Source organism: Simochromis diagramma, unplaced genomic scaffold, assembly GCF_900408965.1.
Source record: "Simochromis diagramma unplaced genomic scaffold, fSimDia1.1 OVJJ01000026.1, whole genome shotgun sequence".
Taxonomy (NCBI): Eukaryota; Metazoa; Chordata; class Actinopteri; order Cichliformes; family Cichlidae; genus Simochromis; species Simochromis diagramma.
This window is the reverse complement of record NW_024386985.1, coordinates 7802182-7825856: the sequence shown is the minus strand read 5'-3', so window position 1 is coordinate 7825856 and position 23675 is coordinate 7802182. Positions and strand designations below refer to the sequence as shown.

At 40.1% G+C, this 23675-nt stretch overlaps 3 protein-coding genes across 3 annotated transcripts in view; 2 read left to right on the top strand and 1 right to left on the bottom strand.

Annotated features, from left to right (window-relative positions):
• Nucleotides 1-94: 94 nt before the first annotated feature.
• Nucleotides 95-3367, top strand: cldn34a (claudin 34a). The gene is made up of 2 exons (XM_040040368.1): nucleotides 95-1179; nucleotides 2106-3367. Exon 2 carries the CDS (start codon nucleotides 2165-2167, stop codon nucleotides 2894-2896), a length of 732 nt encoding a protein of 243 aa, XP_039896302.1. The 5' UTR covers nucleotides 95-1179; nucleotides 2106-2164; the 3' UTR covers nucleotides 2897-3367.
• A 2154-nt stretch (nucleotides 3368-5521) lies between these two features.
• Nucleotides 5522-7981, bottom strand: LOC120738850 (putative claudin-24). The gene has a single exon (XM_040040369.1). The coding sequence runs from the start codon at nucleotides 6788-6790 to the stop codon at nucleotides 6131-6133; it is 660 nt and encodes a 219-aa protein (XP_039896303.1). The 5' UTR covers nucleotides 6791-7981; the 3' UTR covers nucleotides 5522-6130.
• Nucleotides 7982-9538: 1557 nt separating this feature from the next.
• Nucleotides 9539-23675, top strand: part of wwc3 (WWC family member 3) — a 42732-nt gene continuing 28595 nt past the window's right edge. The window contains exon 1 of the mRNA XM_040040104.1: nucleotides 9539-10006. Within this exon, the coding sequence (XP_039896038.1) occupies nucleotides 9861-10006 (146 nt within the window). The 5' untranslated portion in view covers nucleotides 9539-9860. The remainder of the gene's footprint in view (nucleotides 10007-23675) is intronic.

Below are 23675 nucleotides of genomic sequence, written 5' to 3'. Positions count from 1 at the left end.
AAAGTGCAGATGTGTGGCTTTTAGTGCTGTCTGTTATTCTTAAATATTAATAATCTGAATATTTGTTAACATATGCTTAATGCCTGTGCTTTATTTCCACGCTGTTAACGTAAGAAAACAAAGACTACCTTTAAGAACGTGTGCAGTAGTTCAGGGTGAGCGGAGTGAATAAAAAGCTAAACTACTAACTAATATAATAACATGTAATGCTACATTATCTTACTATACATATAAAACATTTTTTTAATGTTTTGCTGTCTATTCAAAGGGAACGTTTGCATAGTTATCAACATATCTCCAGAAACAGGTTAAATATTCTAATACACTGACTTCAGTCACTGATTAGTTTCTGTTCTCTGTATTTGGCATGAGAAGATGTTTCTGCTGTAGCCAAAGTTAGGACACACTCACATTAATATGAGATAAACTAAATTATAATTTGGGAGTTAAGAGAATAAAAAATAGTAATAACAAGCTGGAATTAACTGAAGGTTTAATGGGAACGGAAAGCTTTTCACATAAGTGGAAAAACATTCGATAAACAAAAGGTTTAAATTATGAATATAAAAGTTAAAAGTAGTTGGGGGGTTTTTATTTATACCAAATGAGACTGTAAATATGTGTTCTATCTCTCATGTAGTCTTGTTCTTATTGACCTGGACCTGAGTGCAAAATTTAATTTTACATCCTGTTCAAATGACAATAAAAATCCTACAAAAATATCATTAGCAGTTGAAATGTTTCAGGCTTGACAGAATCATGGATAAAAGGTAGAAGCTGTGAGTTAACAGTTGATATTTTTATCTGAGAGCATAGATTAAAAGATCAAATCGATGCCTGATAATATGGACGAACAGGTTAGATAAATGTTTATTACAGTTTTTCTCAAAAGTTTGAACACATTTCCAGAACCTGTGGCTCAGTTTCTCACAGCTCTAAACATATGATCCTGGTCAGAAACTCCTCAAGTATCTTGCAAAATAAAATGCAGCAGTTTTCACCTACAGCATGTATGTATAACGAGAAACGCTACATAGAAAATCAACGCACAGATGCAAAAAGTTCACAGCAATATTTAAAAATGGTTCTTTATTTGTCAAAGTGTTCACCTGAATTTTTTTTTTTAAAGACACAAACTGCAGTGAAAAGGAAACTTCGCACTCCATAAATGTTAAAGAGGTAAGTATTTTTCAGTTGCATTGAATAGATAGAATAAACTGTAGGAAACTAAACAGCAGAAAGCAGAAGAGAAAGAACAATTTTAACATGAACCAGTGACACACTCCGGGGCCTGATCAACCCTGGCAGGGCCTCCTCGGATGAGGGTGTCTAGTGATAATGGCCGAAACACCCGAAGAATCCAAGGTCCACTACTGACGATGTGTCCCAAATTTTAATATGATCATTTAGATCAGATCTCTAATCCCTAAACCTAACCAAGGAAAAATGGCAGATTAGCTTGGGTAAAAGAACGAAAGTTGAGGCACACAACGATGTTTGCCGCTGGTAAAGTTTCTGGGCTGCTTTTCCTCATAACAGCCATCCCCCAAGGTTTTCTCCGTTAAAGCAATGCATTGTCAGGGATTGTAACATCTAGTCCTTTACTGAATCAGTTGGACAAGCAATGAGTTAAAATATTTTTTTGAGTGTTCAATAAACATAATAAAGAGCGACACTTGAAGTAGTCATTAAAAGTAATGGAAAAATGAGCAACTTCATAAATTATTAGCCTTAAAAAACGAATCAACGTATGGTTAGCTAAATGTAATCACTAAAAAAATGATGAGCTGAACCTGGTTCAGGTCTAGTTTAAAATGAGTTCTTTTATATGGTGCTAATTCTGCTGCATCAGCAAACCACTTTGCAACCCAGCTTCTAGCTTTCATATCATACCACTGTCTTCATGTACCACCAAGTTTAAATGACTGCAGATGGAAATAATATGCTGCCTTAAATGTGGTGACCAAACCCTTTAAAGGTTCCCTCAGAGCTCTTTTCAAATCAAAATACCCTTTATGAATATTTAAGAATAATGCCGTAGTCTTAACTTGTACATGAGAAGCGCACGGGTCATCTTACGGCCCTGTGTGTGTTGTTGTTTGCAGCAGGAGTGATGGCTCCAGCGATCGGTCGCTCTGAGAATTAGTGGTCAGACTGGACAACAATGCTTTACCTCACTCACACGGCTCACTGGCAGTTCCTGGGCCTGATAGTCGGATTCCTGGCATGGATCCTCACCATGACCACCGCCGGCCTCAACGAGTGGCGTCTCTGGCGAGTAGGCAATGCGTCCATCATCAGCTCGGGCGAGGCCTGGGTTGGTATTTGGAGGACGTGTTTCTACAGTCATGTCCTTCCCGATATGGAGAACTGTCGAAGCATCAGCATATCGGACAGCTTTCTTCCCGCGGAGATCCCCGTGGCTCAGGTGCTGATGATGCTCGCGGCCATCTTTGGTCTTGCCGGGAACATCTGTGCTGCAGTGGCGGTGAGGATGGCCTACTTCTCTGTTGAAGATCGCAGGAGCATCAGGCTGGTCTTCCTGCTGGCAGGGGCGCTGTATTTGCTCACAGGGATGTCCTCCTTGGTGCCACTGGCGTGGAACATGAACTCTGTGCTGAAAAACAGCACCATAGACTTTCCTCCTGAGTTCCAAATCCCTGCTCCTCCTGTCAGCCAGCGAGTTGGCTCAGCCATTGGAGTGGGCCTCTGCGCCTCCATTGCGACACTCTTAAGTGGCCTGCTTTTCCTTTGCTACAGATATGCTTGGCGGGCCGTGAGCACAGCGGGCCCTGGCGACCAGCTCAATGGCCCCTGGACAGTGACAACACTGTCACGCAAGTCTGAACTGGTAAATAGAGCAGGCATGGATAACGCTGCCTTTCACAGTGAATAAAACTCAACAGAATAAAATCTATGAAGGGAGACTGACTTTAGGGCTTTTTGTTTTGTTTTGTACTTTTTAAAAAGAGGCTAGGTTTGATACTAGAACTAAAAAAAAGACTGACTTGCCATATCTCAACCAGAAAACCAAAACAAAGAGCTAAAAGATGCTAAAATTCCTTGTGAACATACAAGGGATATTGATCAATTGTACTTTTATCATAAAAACAATGATTTCATTGTACTGAAAATAAAAGCCAGTGACTATTTACCCTATAGTTTCTATTTTAGGTTTATGTGACTGATTGAAGTTCAGGGATGGCTGCTTATCTACAAAAGTAATAATAAACTTTATCTCTGTTACTGAGGAGTGGTGTGTATGTGTGTGAGTGTGTTAGTGGCCTCAGCTTTTATGTAAGAACTGTTACGATCAGTGTTATTGCCACACAAGCCCGTGGGAGGCGACATAACATTTCAAGGTGTGGCTTCTTAGGAGTCCTGCGTGAGGAGGGGTGAGAGTCGGCCAGGTTGACCCGCACACGTGACCTGGGTAGGAGGCTGACGAGAGCAGGCATGTGAGCGTGAAGAGGGGGCTGCTTCATTGGGGTGATTGTTACCATGGAAGGCACTCATACACACACTGGCCCTGTGGCTGGCTCTACCTCTCTGGAGGCGGCTAGCTGATGGAGAACAAAAAGCCCTCTTCAGACAAGCACAGCACTCAGAAACGCAAGGCTCAGAAGTGGATGACAAGTAGAGCTGCTTTAAATACTGCAAAAAACTACTATTTGAATTAGGTGTAACCAAATTTTATTATTTAAAAAAACAGGCTTGTAAAAAGTAGTAAAAAATTATTTGTCTAAAATGTTTGTCTGTCTCCACAAACCCTACCTACCTATCTCACTTGTGCTGTACATATCCTTTAGCAGATAAAGCTGTTGTGCTTTGTTCTCTATCTTTATCATTTACGGTGTTTTATGGAGGAAAACTGATAAGAAGACTGATTGCAAATGTGTCATATCAAAGTCTGTAGAATTAAACCCAAAGGTAACCGCAGCTGGATAACATCTCACCCCATAATATGAGATTTTACTTGCAGAAGATCTGGAATAAAACTCTAGATGAGCAATTATATCTTAAAGCCGCTGTATTTTCCTGAAGAATTGCCACAATACCCATTCAGTAATCAAGACCAAAATCGTTTTATTACTCTGTGCCTGTTCACTTGTCGCCAGCGGTGGAAAAAACGTTGTCTCAAAGTATTGATTAGCGACTGAAATTGATAGCTAAAAGCCTTTAGCTATCACAATTACATTTGTTTTCTTATATTATTACCAATTAAAACTCTTACCAATGAATTAAAAGTTGAGATACGAAGCTAAAAATGCAGATAAAATGTTGTTAGCTAAAAGGATAGATTAGCAGTTGAAATTGTTAGCTTAAAAAAATAGCTATTAAACTGTAGTTATAAACAATTGATGATTTAAAATATGAATAACTTAAAAAAAATAAATGAAAGAAAGGCTAAACGTAATACTTAATAGTAAACATCAAGTATATAGCATTTTTCTCAAAGCCCACGCTAAGGTGGAAGGAGATTTCAGGTACCATGGATGTGCTTTTCCTTTTTTTACTTTAACTACACTTGGTAGTGATTCCTGTGCAATTTTGTATTTTGCTGATATTTATGATATTAATGAACTGATATTCTTTATATTTAACTGTGATAAAATATAATTATTGCTATTTCACAGTTGCTGCTTCAACACTTTACCAGTAAAATCGAAACATCAGGTGCAGAAGATAGTTAAATGGTTTTGTTAATGGTTAAAATAGAAAATCTTGCTCAAGAGTGACTCATGTATTGCAAAACTTTAGTTTCCATCATCTAACATTGAAACAGAAACTTGGATGATCTTTATCTCCATCTGAACTACCAGAATGGGTCATGATTTGGGTCATGTTTGCTTATCAACCCATCTACACAGGTTTGTTTATTTGCAGTCGGATGCATTTAGAGTAAATTATTCACGACTACAAGACATATAATTTTCCTTGACGTTTCAGTGGCATTTACAGTAAACAAAGCAAAAAGAAAATATCTGCAGCTGTTTTTATGCCTCCCTGATGCCCACACATAGGGAGACTATGTGGCATCGGAGGACAGGATTGTCCCTCTCAGTGGGCCTCAGAACCACCTCTTCAGGAGCAAAGTCTGGCATGTCATTGGCACCTCAGGTAACATATGCTCCTGTGACAACTTCATTATCGCTCATTAGCTTCATCCTATAAGAACTAACTCCACAGACATGCACCAACCATGGAGGTTTATAAATCCTCATCCTCCCATGCAATAACACGTTATGTCAATGTACTTTGAGCGTATGTAAATGACACAGACAGTTATGGATGGCAGAGCGCGGTGGCACCCTCTGACCTCAGCAAATTTGTGTAATTATGTCAGCTTGTGCTACATTCTTCACAGTACACAGTGCCCATTAATGCGTTCATTAAACACAGCTTAGCTCAGCGAGTGACCAGGAAATCTTGTGGAATTAGACTCAAGCTGTGTTTCCACCGCCGCAGACACACCTGACAAACCAACGGACAGGTTTTTAGTCCCATTCGGTCGCCTGAGAGTCACAGACGAGCAGGGGGGGCTGATGAGGGATTGAGGAAAAGAGCAGCCATGTTTCTACCTCTGACATAACTGGAGTCAAACCTGCTCATGGCTTCAGAAAACATTTTAACAAATACAGGAAATTTACCTTTTTTAATAAAAAAAAAAAAGAGCCATTTTTCACCAGGATTGCAATGAAATTCTTTATGTGAATCATCTCAGTGTGCAACTCAAGAATAGTTTGTGCTTTAAGAGTTATTCTGTATGTTTACAGACTAAGAATAATTGACAATTACAGCATTTAAAAAGCTCAAGAGTCCTGCTAAACAGGCTTGAAATTATATTTTTCTTGTAAGAGAAACATTTTGAAACCACTCCAGAGTAATGGATAAAAAGGCCTTTTATAAAACATTTCTTTATAAAATAGATTTATTCTTACTGATCACAGCAGATCGTCTTATAATGTCTGATTGTGCAGGTGAGTCATGTAAAAGGGCTGAAACAAGGTGTAAATGTCACCATCGTATGTTGTCTCTGTGGTTTACATCATTGCTGTAAAGCGGTCCGACGTGCAGATCTACAGGTGATTGTGTTGTGATTTCAGTCTCTACACAGGTAAATCATCTGTTAAACGTACTCTGTGCGCTTCCTGTAATTTACACCTGTGCCCATCACCTGGTACCGCCGCTGCAGCACAGGCTGAGGCTCCACCTGAGAGCACGAGGAGGAGGTGATCAAGATCAGGCCGGCAACTATGAGGAGAAATCCTGCTGCCCAGCCGCAGTACAAAGCGTCTCCAAACTCCCACCGAGGCACCACGTCAGGCACTTTGTCATCAAAGAAATGCATCACTGCTATATGTGCCATATAGGACACGGGAATCAGACACAGAACCCCAGAAACCATCCCGAGCACCCCTCCCGTGATGATTAAAATCCTCTTGGTTTGTTGACCGCTGTCCTCTTTACAGCTGTGGACCAAGTCAAGTCCAGGTATTCCCAGGAGAATTCCCAGCATGCCCACAGCGAGGGCAGCACACATGAGGATGCGGGCCAGCTTGAGGTCTGTGGAAAGGCCCAGCAGGCTGTCATAAGCCCTACACTCCATCCCTCCAACGTCCTGGACCACGCAGGTCTCCCACAGGCCCAGCTCGTAGCTCTCCACAGGCAGCAGCGCAGTGCTCATGGTCAGCCACTGCGGTAAGATAGTGGTGGTTAAAGCGCACAGCCATGCTCCAAAGTAGACCAGCATCCCCAGCAGCTCCAAAGCGCAGGCGCACGTGTCCATGTTTCTCTCCCCCTCTCTCTGGCCTCCACGCTTGACAGAGCCACAAGAGTTCTTCTCCTTCTCTGGCTGCACTTCAGATGGAGAGGCCTGTCGCTGTACAGTCGGGACAGGAACTGCTCAAAACACCTGATAATTAGAGCTGACCGCTCTAGCTCTGAGGCTTGGAGCTCGTTCTCAAACAGTTCCCACTCAGAGGAGCACACATCTTCTGCTGCTGGAGGGAGAGGGGGGCCCGCATGGCCCTCCCCTTTGTGGTCCTCCTGCTCTCGCTGCTGTGCCAATGGGCAGCAGGGGCAGAGGCAGAGATGGCCACGATTTTTACAAGACCATTCCTATATGCTCTTCCAAAACTGCATGCCATAAGGGATGTCGTTAAATGTCAACAGAATTGTGTTTATACTGAGAAAAAAAACAACAACTGCTTGAAGTTCAGTTTGCATCCTGCAATCCAGCAATAACTGGGTACAAGCATATGAACAAGGGGCCCACACACTAAAGCAAACTCAGCTTATTATTTGCAAATGCTAAACACTCTTGTCATAAACTTAGTTGCCACTAAAGCCCTTCATCTCTGTCCTCAAAGGGTTTTTCCTGTAGCCATGAGTAGCCTGGTTAGAAAAACATTTCAGTGTTAGAGTATCATAAAGGCAGTGTTGCACAACTAGGCCTTTGAGTGATTTATTACCAGTGAAAAATGTTATGTAAGGACAGTAATGCTGCGATTTGCTCATAACCATTTAAGTTAAATTTAAAAATATATGAATATTTTTGTCATATTCCTCGTGGTGGGATAGCTGCTCACAGTCAGGCTGTCTGCTGCATGTGACTAAATCTGAAACAACAGAGCAGCTTATTGTGTGCTCTCGTATGAACACTGCATGGTTGTGGGAAATGATCGTAGGAGGCAATAGATCAAAGCTGAGATGTGAGAAAATGTTTCCCGTTCATAAACTCATAGACAGCCGTACAAACCACAAACAAACACACAAACAAAAATGCACGGATAACATCCCCGGGCTGCCAAACTCCTCCTGCTCCGGCGAAGAAAACACTCAGCTGACTGCTGTGATGTCCTCACAAACACTTAAGGAATACCAAACGATACCAGAAACAAGCTTAATCTCAGCTTTAAAGGGACGTCTCTGCAGCTATAGACAAGTTACTCATGATGTTCCTGGCCAAGAATGTCACATTACACATCCAACTTAATTTCTGTCTCTAAAAAGCATGATTTAATCAATTTTAAATCATGCTTTTTATTTGTTTTTGTTTCTAATGTCTCTGTAAAGCACTTTGAATCACCTTGTTGTTGAATTGTGCTATACAAATAAACTTGCCTTGCCTTGCCTTGCCTTGAAAATATAAAAAATTAAAGTGTAGTTGCAGTTCCCCTTCTTACCCACAGAGGCCGCCAAATATCCTGCAAAAATAAATAAATTGGCATGTGGTGGGGGATATTATTCAGAGTTTAAAAGAGTATTTTTTAAGCTCTCTGAGAGAGAGTCTCACCTAGTGTCTGGTTTTACTGCTCCTCCTAATCCTCTTTCTAACTTGTTCTTCCACAGTTTTAAACTTAGCTGGATGCACAGTGTTAATTATGCTGACCACAAAATAGTTTGTAAATTTAAGTGAAAACTCCCCTCACTACTGCACAAAGAAAGACACACACTTATTGGAGGTATTTGTCCTTCTTGCTATGACGCAGCTGAGAAGATCCTGGCCTGTTTTAGTCATATTGTGTTTTATGTACCTCTGTACCATTCTACTTCTTGTGTTTTTTCATAAACAATACATAACTTATAAGTAATAATAAAAAAACTTTATTGCCATTTATTTTATCAAAGCTTATAAAAACCTTAATTGTAAATTTTTAATTTTGACTCGCTGAAAATGGGAGAAACCAGGAGGGAAGATAAGAATTGAGTATTTCAGAGGGACATCTTAGATTGACCAATTTGGAGACAAAGTTAAAGAGGCAAGCCTGAATGTTGAGTATGGAGCTTCCAAGCAGGAGGAAAGAAGGAAGATCTCAGAACATTCACTAATGTAATGAAGAAGGACATGCAGAGGGTTGGTGTGACAGACGAGGATGCAAAGAAGAGGGTCAGATGGAGGCAGATGGAAGCAGATGATCCCCTTTGGGAACAAAAGGGAAAACCTACAAGAAGAAGATGATAGTTGCATATTTTAGGTAATTTGGATATTATTTGGTGGGGTGGGCTGCTTTTAACCATGTAAAGCACTTTGTGCTACATCTTTGTATGAAAAGCGATTTATAAATAAAGATTGATTGATTGATATTTGAATCTACTTTTAGCTACTTAAGTAAGAATAATTGTAAAACAGTTGAAACGCCAGGAAGTTGATCTGGGTGGCCGGTGTATGAGCTGTTGCAGTGCCAATTAAGGCCAAGAGGTGGCGCAGGTGCACCACTAAAACGACTCCTTCAAACAACAGCGTGATCGGGGGGGTTTCCCTAGATTTTATATTAAAATGATATCTTTTTTATAACTGTCTTATATTAATATTAAAATTAAAAATTACTTATTTAAATTGTATATACACAAACAGAAGCTACTCTTGAGATACTTTAATGAGTGAATCAACAGGTTTGTGTCGCAGCGTTAGCTAAATCACTCAGCTGAATTAACATTAAAATGAAACGTTAAGTTTATTTTATAAGGTATGTTTTCGCGGCGCCGTGAAGCTTTAATGAAAGTGTTGAGCTCTGAAGTTTCCTCATTGGACAGAGGGAACTGGCTCCGTCGTACGTATGCAAATCCGCTCCCGAATATGGACACGGGGAATGAAATATGGCGGAGAAGGCGAACATGGAGAAACGAGCACTGAGAGAGCCCCGCCGCGCTGATTTTGGAGGGTTGTAGAAAGAAGAAGAGGAAAGTGGATGTACCCCCGGTGGGACTTTTTCCAGCCTCGGTGGAAAGTTTTGTATCTGCGTTTCTTTTCTCCAGCGCGTCCAGGTCGTTTGGTTGTAATGCAGTGAGGAGCGACTTTTTCAGGGGGATAAAAGCAGGGCAGGGGGCTGCAGCCCTCTCACCGTCTCGACGCTATGCCGTGGGTCAGCGGCGGAAAGCGGAGAGAGAGCTCGGAACTGCCGCTGCCCGCGGGCTGGGAGGAAGCCCGGGATTACGATGGCAGAGTGTTTTTCATCGACCACAACACCCGGCAAACTTCATGGATTGACCCCAGAGATAGGTACGCTTAAGGCCCTGGAGTAGTGTTATTACACACACTAACAAAAAGTAATCTTAATACAACGAGACTTCTTTATAAACTGACATAACTCACAGGAGAGCAGGGGCGTTTCCAGGGGGGGTTTAATGGGGTGGCACAGAGGGACCGAAAATGAGACAGGGTTGGCTCACTGGAAAATAATTGTAGAAAAGTAATATAGAAAACATAAACGAACTACGAACCATCCTATTCCTTCAAATAGAAGCTTTTATGTGCAAAATGGCTCTTCACATAAGCCTGAAAATTTCATTCAAAGCTATTTGAAAAAGTTTCACCATCAACATACACTGTTCTTCTTCTTAGTTTTAGTTTCCTAAAGAAACCTACAACTTTGATCACAGAGAATATCGTTCCCCCCACATAATACATCCTTAAATTTTCCTTTCTTTTTTCTGGTTATTTTTATTTACTACATTTGGCCTTATGGTGAACCCTGTCAATTTAAGATTTTGTTTTGATGCACTTGATGATAGTAAGCTGTTCTGTATGCATGTCACCAGTTTAGTTCTTAGTTCTAGACCAGGGGTCCCCAGTCTCAGTCCACGAGGGCCGGGGGCCCTGCAGGTTTTAGATCTCACCCTGGGTCAACACACCTGAATCACATGATTAGCTTATTACCAGGCCTCTGGAGAACTTCAAGACATGTTGAGAAGGTAATTTATCCATTTAAATCAGCTGTGATGGATCAAGGACACATCTAAAACCTACAGGGACACCGGCCCTCGTGGACTGAGATTGGGGACCCCTGTTCTAGACTAAGACGAAGATTATTAGCACTGTGGGCACCAAAATTTCTTGTGTAGTATCTTGTTGAACTTAAGAGATGAACTTAGGTGTATAAATAAGGAAAAGTCAATGAAATCGCCTCTTCCCCTTCCTATTATTTTTTTATTTTTATTTTTATTTTTTTTTTATGGGGTGGCACAAAGCAAGAGGGGATTCACGGGAAATCAGAAAATATAATGTAGACCGTAAATGAAAGTAGAAAGCATTGCAGATCCCTGTGCCATAATAGAGTTTATGAGAGTGTGAAAATGGTTTGATGAATAACTGTTTAAAGCGGATGTGGAAACTGTTTCTGTTATTTTCATTTAAGTTTATGGTCGACATATAGCTCAATATGATTTAAAGCAAACTCTAAATTTTTCCTACCTTTAATAAATGTCCTAGTTTTCACATTTAATGAACCAGTTTACAAAAAATATAACTGGATAGAACTGTCTTAAAATATAGGCGAACTAAATAAGTGGGTGAGTCTATCATGTAGATAAACAATAGTATTTTATGCCTGTATTATATTATTCTTGTAAAAATGTCATTATTTTAGTATTTGACTTGGATCTTCAGTCCTCCCTTCAGCTGGCAGTTTTTATTGGGAAACACTAAGTAAGCAATAATGTCAGTGCAGTTTCCATATAAAGACACTGAGAGGATTTAAAAGTTTTATCATTAAATATACTTAAAGGACTTATCATCCAGAATCATGATTATTCATTTAATAATTTTTATAACTGTAATATTGTAGCTGGAGATTATTTTAATTACTTTATTACCGATTGATTGATGGATTGATAATACTTTATTCATCCCGAGGGAAATAGTCTGATCTCTGCTATATTATTAGCTGTATATTTTAAAATCAAATTATATTTGTAATATCGTATTTACATATAAAATAGAGTAAGAGTAGAAAGTAGAATAATATAGAAATAAAGTAGAAGTATAAATAATAAAAGTACTATATTAGACTATAACACTGGCCCTGTTCATGTTCTTGTAAAATTACCCGCATATCTGGACAATGCCCCTGTTGGAGCAAGGTTGTAATTACTATCAGAGGTTGTGTTTTGGGGATAAGTAAAGTTTAAGTTTGGCACAAAGCACTATACACGAGGCTAAAATAAACATGAAGATTAGGTGCCAAAGAAAAATATAAGATGCAGTAAAATAAACAGGTAGTTTTAAAATAAGTAAATAACAATTCAATAAAAGAGTCTTCAACAGAAGACCAGTTTTTGACTGCTTTTTAAAAGAATCCACAGGGGCAGCTTCTTTATTGTGAGGTTGTGGTGAATCATGTGGCCACAGTCGATGATCGTCTGAGGTTTGGGAGCAGCTGTGGGCCTCCACAGCGCCTACAGAAGCTCCCTTACAAACATGATCATGGTCTAATGATCCCGCATGTCGGTTTAAACATGAAATTTGACAGTTTGGACGTAAAATTAGACAGCAGCTCAGCCTTTCTATTGTTGCAGAGGAGTTGTTTTTGTCCAAGTTAACCCTGTCAGCGTGGTCATCTGAGCTATTTATCTGTCCCTTCTTCACTTAGAAGAAAACCTATTGAGTGTGTGTGTGTGTGTGTGTGTGTGTTCGCATGTGTGTCAAACCTCAGTCATCCAGACTCATCAGTAAGCCCTGCAGATTTATGACTTCCAGTGACCTGAAACATTCCTGGCTCACACACCTAATACAGAGCGCCATTGTTATCCAGCTCCCCTTTCCTTTCCACACAAAGACACCTCCTAAAGACCAGTCAGAGAGTGAAGAGCTGCTCTCATGTTTGTCATGTCCAGCCTTCAAAAGATGACAATTTTAGTGTGTGATTTCCATTGCATGGAGATTTCAGCATGGAGATTAGTAGTCGGACATGTGCTTTAAACTCCAACTCCCAGAAATCTTTGTGAAAGTATGTGAGGAATGCTCGCTGGGCCACTGAGAAAGCTGCAAGGATGTGCTTTTTGCAGGGACTGGGATTTTTACCAGCCCAGAAGCAAGCTCAATCAGGCATTCAAAGCAGACTTTGTTGTGAGATTACTGGGAATTACAGCAAGTATTTTAGCTCTGATGTATTATGAGGGGAAAGGCTGAAATTCACAAAAACAGAGCTCAAAGTATGGCGAGTACTAGTGTACATTTTACTCCAGCAGTGGGCTTCTAGTAGCTGCGTGTAATCTAGATAAGGAAAACCTGATTTCCTCGTGAGTTGATTAACCATTGTTGTTTGCAGCTAATAGCAGTTTCACATATTTTTATAGTCATCAGCATTTGAGGGAGGGCCTTCTTTAGTAAGACTAAAGAATGTTTTCTGCATTTGTTCTGGTGCTACTCCGTGATTTATAGGCTTTCTCATTGGAGGAATGTCTTCTGTCACCACCTGATACTGACTTTCCAATAAATCACATCGCAGCACAAACCTTCTGCTAATGAGCAGCAGATACAAAAAGGTGTCAGCTGTTCTGTCAGGGTTTTAAAAAAGCAGATAAATGAGGCTGTTTGCATGCACGTATGTCAAGAGCAGAGAGATGAATGCAGATATAAGAGGTTCGTAATTTCTCCTGTCAAGTCTCGGTTTGACAGCTGCTCTGCTGAATTGAAATCAAAGGATGAACGTTACTCATTGGGTGTTGAACCCCTGAGAATCAGCTGATCTGCTCTGTCCAATGACTTTTTTTGTAAAGCCTTGCAAAAGTTTGCTTTCTTACTGTTCATATTTTTGGAGTTACAGGATCTGACAATACACTGGGCTGGGTTGAAATTTGGTGCTTTTTAGTTTGCGTGATTTTTTTTCCTGCATTTTTCCTCCTAACTTTGTAAATACAAGAGACAACTTTTTACTTTTCGATACATTTTTATGACTAAAAAGAATGCTATTTTTAAAGAAGAAATCACCTAAATTAACCCACCTTTATCTATTTGAGGTCCTGTGACAAAAAACAAAGACAAAAAAAATCTGCTGATTCTGAGGGGGTCAGGAGGGAACTTCTTACAGCAGGGTCATTTTGTGACTCATTTGTTTTTATAGGACTTCATCATGAGATCTGGGTTTTACCTGAGGCTGCTAAATGGAAAAAAATATCAGCCAGACACTTAAAAGACAAATTATGTGATGAGATTCTTTGGAGGTGTTGTGGAATTATAAAAATGCAATAAATGTAGTCATGTGAAGACTGTTTGTGTGTTTAACCCTCAAGCCACCAAGATAATGACCAGAGGTGTTCTCCTGCAGTAAATATTTCTACTCTGCTAGGTGCTTACATCAGAGTGTGTGTGTATTAATGATAAAAAGCACGTAGAATGAATAAAATAAAGTGTTGCATGTATGATTGGGTGCGTAGTAAGAGTAGAAAAGCGTTATTTACATACCAGTCGGGGGAGCGGGGTGGAGGTGGAATGCTCTATATTTTGGGAATAATATGATCTGTTTTACAGAAAACACTGGCCTCAGATTTGCAGTTTAACTCCTGGCTCTCAAGAAACAAAAAGTACAGTACAGCAGCTTGTGTGATCTAGCGTGTTGCTCACCAGGTCTGCCTGATGCGCCTTGAGTCTGCTGACTCGCAGAGAGGAGCGTCAGTAGTGGATTATCACAGCTAATCGCTAAAACAGAGGCACCATTGAAGCTGGAACATAATTGTCAGTGATGATCACGATGAGCTGTAATGGGGCGGCGTATCAGCCAGAGGTCGAGTTTGTTCCTGCCGAAGATGGAGACGTTTTGGTTAGATGAGGGTGTGTAGTGACTCATTAGACGGACTTGCCAATGCAGTGCACAGATACCTGAGAAATTGAGGGTTTCTCTGTTTACTTTGGTATAGCAAGTAAATAAGTATAAGGTAATACAGACTCATTTCTTTCAATGTACAGCTCCCAAAAATGAGCCTTTGGTGGGTGACTGCACGTTTGGTAGGCGTGTGGTATAAAAATGGCTGTGTTGCCTGTCTTTACAGAAGTGCGTGCGTTTTCTTGTTGGCCATTCCATAAACAAAAATGTATTTGAAGCTTGAATAAATTAAACCCATTTACAGAAAACTTAAAAATCACCATCCAAGAATTTTTTTCCCCTTGATGGAAGGCCAAAACCTCAGTGGTTTTTAATATGAAGGAAAATCCCTGAAGAAGAAAATGCTTCATGTGATGATGATGATGGTATGAAGACGATGCAGCTGGGTGGGCTGAAGATTTTCAGACTTTTGAAGTGGTATAAGATGATCGGGGACTGATAATTAACTGACATTTCTTGTAGGTCAGCGTAAATATCAACAGAAAAGTTCGAGGTTCCCTGAAACCATGCTGGTGTGCATGCAGGAAAACCCTGATAAATGCGGATTAATCATAAGGAACCAGGAAAACCCCTGACTTTGCAAGCAGCTGAGACCCCGTCCGAACTGATTGCTTTAATTTCTGATGATGCTTTTTTTTTTTTTTTTTTTTTGGGCTGACGGTGGATACCTCAAGCTGCTTTCGGCCAGCTCCTGCAGATAAGCTGAGCAGCTCTGAGGAGCTTTTTTGTTGCTGTGGAATGAACGTTATGTTAGGCATGCCTACACTAATGCCCGGGGGCTCTGCTCGCTCGCGGCCCCAGACAAAGCAGCAGAACAGAGGCAGTTCCCACGTGTCTACCTCCTCCTCTCATCCTGGGCCCTGTAGGCCTCCTTTATTAGCTCTGTTATGCAATGGCCATGGCCGGCCTGCCGCTCAGCAAAGGGAGGCCTTTATGCTTGGTCACAAAGCACATCAAATTCAATTATTCTGGAAAGGGTGAGCTGTGTTGCCAGCACCGAAGGGTTATTCACATGCGCTGAACCCCGCTGTTATTTTGCTTCCCCCAGTGTTTTCATTATGATGGCTCTTTTTTGTCTTTCGGTTGCGGGAGGTTGCGAACATGTCATTGCTTGATCTGGTGTCATTTTGCCCGTGTTCTTTTTCATGAGCAGACAATATGTTTGTCTTCAGCTTTCACCTCACTCCTTCTGGAAGCGCAAACACTTTGTCCTTCAGCAGTTAGTGCTGCAGGCGCCTTTGACGTCCAGGTTTCCCAGCTGACTGTCCTGTGGTTTGTTTGTTTTTTTTGGGGATGATTTATTGCTACAAAAACAACAACAAAAACAACAACACTCACTCGTAGCTTAAAGCCTGCTTTATGTTGTTCCTCAATATGCTTTTCTCTGGCAGCTTCAGCCATCAGTCAGATGTGTAGGTTGGCAGTGTTTTATGTGTATATTGTGAAGAATGCTACCTAAACAGGACATGCCAGACTCCGTGGACCAGCCTTCAGCTCTGGGTGACCATTGTTTGTTTTGTTTTTTTTTGTTTTGTTTTGTTTTTTCTTCCTCTTCCATGCATCTGCACAATTCTTATTCAAAAGTGAAGAAAAATGCTGTTGACAACCTGGACTCTACTGTTTTTCTGTGCTTTTACAACTACAAAAACTACACTTTCTCTGTTATTATATTTCAACGGATCTTGATGTGCTTCTGGTTGATTTGAGTTATTTTGAAACTATTTATAAAGCTTTCTAAAAAAAATTAATGTTAACAATTAAACATAAGACCCAGGAAACCCCAGCAGAACAGGTAATTCATTTCGAAGCAGCGTATTTTTTTTTTGTTTGTTTTTTTTAAAGAATGTAAAACGTGTCTATCTGCTTGTTAAGCCTGACATAATTAGCTATTTCCGGGCATAAATGCTCCTTCAGTTCCCAAAAGCAAACAAACACTGAGGCACCTTTTGACAGTTAAAAAACAATCCACATTTTTTTCAGCTCCAATAAAATGATCAGTATGGCTGTTCTCCCAGATGTTACAATAAAATTTAACATCCAGGCATGAAGGAAAGAGAGTTTACAAGACATCTGAAAATCATATATCATGTTCCTGTGCAGCACTGCTGCAACTCTGGACGTAAGCAAAGACTTAAAACTGACTCCAGCAAAGGTTGAAGGGTTAGTGCAGTTGAGCTAGCTGACATTATGATGTTCTACCTGGTGGCTACCTACAAAGCTATCAGTAGGCATATAGTAGTGTAGGCGAAACTGCATCCTGTCTAACAGGATGTTAGTCATTCTTATGACGGTGCATGGTTTGGATTACGCACTATGAAAAAGGCCTGATCCTAAGCCGTGGTGTTCATAGCTGTAGTAAAAGCCTCATTTTAAAGAGAACTTGTAACAAAATGCTTGAGAGGCTGAGAATGATGACTGAACTGTTGTGGGGAAACGAGAAGCAAAGCACTAGAGCAGGTTAAAAAGACGAGAGCCTCATGAAGGCAGCGCTTAGACCCAGAAACAGGGTTATGACATCATCACTATTTTTTCTTAAAAAGATTTATATAAAGCAGTGGTTCCCATTTCAGGACCTGAAAGACTCCACTGATCAGGCTGTTTGACATCCACTAAATTACAGTCGCTGATGTCATTTCTAAAACCCAAGCAGTGGAAATGCACAGATAAATCATCTAAAATCAGCCTGATGTTAAATGACACAATAGTTACCCTTGGCAGTGGTCAATAATAATGTGCAACATTAATTTTATGCTTTAGAAGATTTCAGAAGTATTGTAATAAAGAGTCATTATGCTAATTTCCAGCTCAATATTTTTATTATTGAACTCTAATAGAGTTGGTTTCTATAATTCACAGTATATAAATGAAATAATCTTTATTTATCACATACTGTACCTTGGTGCAAGGCCTCCAATTCATTCTCAAGCTGCTTTAGTGCCTCTTTTGAAACCAGTTTTCTTCTGATTGGCTGCCACTTGCAAAGAGAAGGTGGGTGGGCGGGATTTTGTACCAGTTCTATTTGCCTGAGATGAACGTATTAGGGATACTATCCTGTCTTTAAGTGATGACGTGATGAATCCTAATTCCAGGCCCAAACTATTCTTCGTTTAATAAGGCTGTTGTGTATTTCACATGTTTTAATGCTTTGTATCTTGTTCTATTTTATCTCAACAAGCCCCTGAAAACAGTCAGTGATCACTGTCGGTAGGGCAGGGATATGGCCAAAAATATTTATCATGATATATATTTGGAAATTTGCGATAACGATATAACTGATGATATAATTGACGCGAGACAAAATACTTTACAACTCCACAACTTTATTGGTGCAAAAAAAAAAATCCATCAATGCATTTTCACTGAAACAAGCAGCTGTTTTTTATGTGCATTAAATCTATATAAAAATTTAACAATGCAAATGCAAATTCCTTGCTGACAGTTTAACCAAAAGGCATTTCCAGTGGAAATGGGCTGACATATCCTGAGCATATAATATCCACAAAACTAAAAAAGAGGTAATACACACACAATGCGGTAATATTATGTTGAAGCATGTACGTAATAGCAGTACGTATCACTCTACAAGGCTCCCGACTATGGTAGCCGTAATCCTCCGACAATCCATCAAGCGGTGCGGCTTCGTAGCTTATCAAAGTTGTACTAAAACATTTTGAGCGCCGTGTACCACATAAAATCTGCCATGTGCGTATGAAAACAAAGGCACTGTTGCGCATTTTACCCATATTTTATCGCGATATTTCATTTTCTTATCATTGCCTAACGTTATACCGGTATTACCGTGAATGGTATGATAAGGCCTAGCGTTCATCTTCCAGCTTCACTGTTTATATTATGCTAACATAGCTGTGTCGCTAGCAATCACGTAGCACATCATTACATGCGAATTATCCAAACTTCAGTAACCCTACAAATGTCACTGCTGTTTACTTTCCTGTCTTCATTTATGTTGGAAGTGGTAGCAGAGCTGTATGTCTTAATTTTTTCAGAAATCCCTCAGTCAGAACATGCTATATTTAGATGGAAACTAGCGAGCTAACTCCCTGCTAACTTCTAACTCCGCTAAGTTTAATAAATTCTGTTTTCATGGATGCCTGGATGTTAAACTTAATTGTTACACCTGGTAAAGCAGCAACGCTGATCATTTTATTAAAGATGAAAAGATTTAGACAGTTTTTAACTCTCAGTGATGCCGCAGTAATCGTGTGACTTTAGGGACCTGCAGCGGAGTTGGGCCCAGGCACGGCTAATGACGTCAGACTTAAAGACGGGATACAGGTCAAAGTATAGAAAGAACTATTTGAAGATCTCTGTTTGGTTCACAGGGATTACTTCAGCATAACTTTATTATTTGAAATTCTTAACCACAACAACAGGATATGTAAAATAGAAAATAGTTGTCCCCCTTAAAATTGTCCATCTATCTTTTATAACATTTTTGCTTCTCTGTCACACTGAGGGGAAAAATACAAAAGCTTAAAAAAAACAAACAAAAAAGCCAGTAATTTCACAATTCTGCATCCCTACTAACTACCAGTTAAACAGAGTGTTCATCCAGCTGTATTTAATTGCAGTATTTTGCTATTGTCCTTAGCTAACTACTGTCTTGAGTTTGCGACTACCCCCAAACTCTCAATAATTCATTTAGAGCGTGTTTTCATTAAGAGAAAATGTGGAGATGCGGTGCTATGTGCCAATTTTGAATTGAAGCTCCAGACCAGATTATGTGTTCAGCCTAAGTTGCCTTCTTCATTTTCCTTTTTAAATACGCCCAACAAAAGCTCCACCTTGCTTCTATCTCGTGTTGTATTGGGGAGATGACAAACAGTTTGCAAGCCAAAAAGAAGTGCTGTTGCCTCAAAAATTCCTTTCTGTGTTAAAAAAGAAATGTGAAAACAACTTGGGGAGGAATGTCATTTATGTCCAGACTGTCAGAGGGGTCTGGTGCAGCGTTTCAGAGTGAGGCCTGAAGCAGCTGGCAGACAGACGGACGCACAGACACCCGGTTCTCCCATTATGTGTTAAATCTTATAGAAATAGGTTTCTATAAGTAGCCTAAGATCCCCGTCTCTGTACACATTTAGACAGCGCCTGAACACATGGACGGGGCTTGTCCGCTGGAGCTGAAAGCTAAAAGACTGTGTAGCAAGTCTTGAAGGGCTTCATCTTTATGAAACGGGGCTTTAGCTCTAATATCACCTTAGCTAAAAATGTTGAAGTAGCTCTTTCTAATTACAGCTCTGAATACTACAGTATAAATGAAGATTTGGTAATGCTGTGTTCGTAAGGCCTCATCTGTGTAATTTCCAAGTGGTTGCTGGGTGAAATCGGTCTCTTGGCATCTTTCACCAAATGGTCTAGTGACCACCAAGTAGTCAACCTTAACCTAGAAATGGAGTGGTTAAATTCCATTTCTAGGTTAAGGTTGACTAGCTAGGTCCAGAAGAGAGCCACAGAGGAAAGCCAACCTAAGATTCACTTCCTTTAAATTTTCATGGAAATTCTGACCCACATCCTTTACACAAAAATCAGCCCTTGGTACCTCTAACAGCCTTAGAAACAACAAAGAGATTATTTTTAAATTGCCTTACTGTCCAAAAAAAAAAAAAGTTTAATACACAAACAAAACCTGCGTGATGCACCTTTAAATCAGGGCCCAACCCAAAGTGATTTACATTTTTCCCTCAGTGTCACATTTGGATGCAATGAATAGTCTTTATCTTTAAATCCATAAGGTTGGAAATTTCACACTGGTGCTGAGAGTGGACCAGGTGGTAAAATCGATGTGTTTCTGACAACTCCACTCTCTGGTCTTCTTGCCAGTACCACTGCTACCTTTAGCTGTATTTCTTTTCTTACATTTTCTAGATCTCATCACTTGTTCATCAAATGTCTCTTACTAAACTAGGCGGCATTTCATCAGTCCGTTTTTAACCAAGTAAGAAGAGTCAGCTGAAGTAGTGTCAGAGGCTGCATTATATGAAGCTGAAAGCCTGGATTAATGAAGAAATGTCTCTGCGTGGTGTTTTAGGTTTTCTTAAGACGGCAAACACAAAGAAAACCTGGTTATGTTGAACCAGAAGCATAGTCCACCCCTCTGATTAAATGAGCAGTGCTTGTTGTGCAAAGATCTCTCCTCTGGTCAGATTTGTAGACTTCAGCAGTAGGTTTGTGGGATCATAAAAGTCTTTCAGTGGCTGATTAAGTGTTTCGTGATTCCGATTTGATTCTTCTGCTGTGGCTGACTGGCTGTTTTATAACATAGCTGCATTTATAGTGAACCAAACAGTGTCAAAAATGCATTATATACGGACTGTTTGGGGCTGTTTGTATTAAAAAAGTTGGCGTAATGAGCTGTATGTTTTTTAATTTATTATGAGCTGTATTATGAACCAAATAAAAGCCGGCAGCAGCAAGAGAGCCTTTGAATTGTTGTTAGCTTCTTGAAAACATGTGGCTGTCAAACCTTAGTGAGCTCATTGTGGTCGAGCTGAAGGATAGTAACCCAGATTCAGGGTATTAAATCCAGCTTCTGAGGTCCCGTAAAGAAATGTGTGAAGGCAGTATTATTTTTAGTGGAATGTGCAGACTTCTTTCTGGAGAATTTTAATTGTTGCAGCTCCGAAACAAAGGCTAAGGAGCTGGTGGTGATGACCCAGCTAGACGTGGTTCGGTGGCCCAGACTCGAGTTTCACATGCCTTTCCCATGCAGCAGGCCGTCGCCGCTACAGATAGAAATATCCTCTGGGACAACCCAGGATGGCACAGATTATTCTAGAATTAGCAAATGTCTTCAACAACTAAATATATTTTGCTGAGAATTTGCGGTGCACGAGCAAGCCCGGCAGCATTTCATTCCTCCACAGCTGAACATGCTTGTCATTCTCGCAGCCTCTATTTTTTTTCCGTTTCAGATATCTCATTTTCTGTTTCCGCTCAGATTGAAAGAGGATCCTGGAGAATGTTTAATGTTTTAGAATAAACCATTAACCGCCGACAAAGCCTCAACATGCATGAGAGTATTATTTTTTTATTTAAAAATGTTTTCTCAGGTTTATTTCTTGTCTTAATACTTCTTTGGTGTTTCTGGTCATTCTTTGTTTGTTTTCTTTTTCATTTCTGGAAGAAAATGGCTAATTTTGTGACAAGAACTATGTCTACACCAATTATTTTCTATAAAGCCTTTCTCACATATATTGTTCCCCTGAACATTTCTAGACATAAACCAACACAGGTCCAAATGTCCAGTGCAGTCTGACCTTGGATGGTCTTTGAGTTTTGTGTTTTGGCTTCTGCATGCTCCATCCAGACAGTTCCCTCGCCTAAACCACTTTGGGTATTTCCAGTAGCGCGAACACGTCTAAAGTCTGCCTTTTTCTGCTGTTTGCTTCATGTGAGAAAGTGAAAGTATGAACTTTATCCAAACCTGATTCTCCTGATATTTGATTAATACTCATTTATTTGTTTCCAAAACCCGAGGTGATGAATTGAGATTTGTTAGTTTGATTTGTATTAAGATTAAGTCAACACAAAGTTTGGAACTGGAGAACAACCCATGACTCAGAAACTGGAAATGAAGGATTTTTGACAAATTGTTAAAACAATGGCTCCTGTTAGTTTTACTCAAAATATCCACAAAGTAAAGAGCTGATGTCTGCTAAGTTTCATAGAACCAGTCCTTGGTCTACAGGAGTCCTGTTGAGAGAGGATGAGAGGATGTAGACATCTCAGCTTCGAGATGAGTTAATGTCAGCATTACTGCTCAGAATGGCATTCCTAAAATGCTGATGTTATGCATGTATATCCCTGCTGCGTTCACCTTCATAATTAACCTTTTTTGCTGTGCTGGCAAACTGGGCTTTATATGTGGCTTTTAATGTGGTGGTTATTAGTCTAATTCATCATTTGGTCATTTTATCCATTATGTACTTCAACCTTATGTTAAAGCTTGAGGAAATTTAAGGGGGTCACTTAGGTTAATATTTATTTTGGGGAGATTTTGGAGTCGTTAAAATAATCGGTTCAGTACTTGTTAAGATATTTCAGTCTGGAACAAATTTGATGGACAGCACAACCCATAGACAGATTTTGCCATCCAGAGAGACACACTGGCTAAAAACTGCCTAAAAGTCCCTGAGAGCACCTGCTGTGTAGGGAGTGTAATCCTGCAGCAGCTCTAAAATAATCCTAATGGAATATGATTATTATAGAAATAAGTGCTTGGGCCTAAAACGGCCAAACAGTATTGGGGTGGGTAAAGCATCCCGTTGGTTGTCTCACACATGCTCTGCATCCTCTGCAGATCTCTGATGTAGTCCATATCAGCGTCCTCGTAAAGTTTGATTGCACCTTTCAGAGCAGTGGAGGTCCTGTGTTCTGCCTCCCGCACCATCATCTAAACCAGTGATTTTCACACATTGTGTGCCATGGAACACCAAAGGGGAAAACCCAAGTGAAGGCAAATCTGTATTCACATCTGTGCTAAACAGATTCTTGGTCACCAGACATTAGGCTGCCGTCTGGACTTTCCTCAGCTTCAATCTGGGACAAACAGATTAATGTTTGTGATAAATGTTTCACTGCTTCAGTGTGAAACGGGAGCTTTACTGACCTCTTGGAATTCCTCATAAAGTGTTGTTCGGTGTTGTGAACGGTAACTACTAGCTACTGGTGAGGGGAGGGGGCGTGTGGCTGTCAGCCAGAGGAGGCAAAGACGCCACTGCTCGTGTCAGTATTGTTGGAAATGAGCATCTAATCCAATAGTGATAGTAATTTTTAGTATAAGTTAGTATTTGAGTGATTTATTTATTTTTTTTTTTTTTTTCCCCCCCCTTTGGAACAACCGTATTTGGCTACTGTAAAAAGTTGGATTGCATTTATACTTTGCAACAAGCTCTTCTATCATGTTTGTTATCCACTGCTATATCAGCCCATTTAGTACAATCAAGCAAACCATCTCAGACTCTGTTTCAGATCCAGTGAGGTTTTTGTTGTTGTTTTTTAAGGTGGGCCAAGTTTTGATCTGAATGGTTTGTTTTCCACGTGTCTGTT

Coding starts and splice junctions, on each gene's coding strand:
- LOC120738850 (XM_040040369.1), bottom strand. CDS start 6,790: ATGGACACGTGCGCCTGCGCTTTGGAGCTGCTGGGGATGCTGGTCTAC.
- cldn34a (XM_040040368.1), top strand. CDS start 2,165: ATGCTTTACCTCACTCACACGGCTCACTGGCAGTTCCTGGGCCTGATA.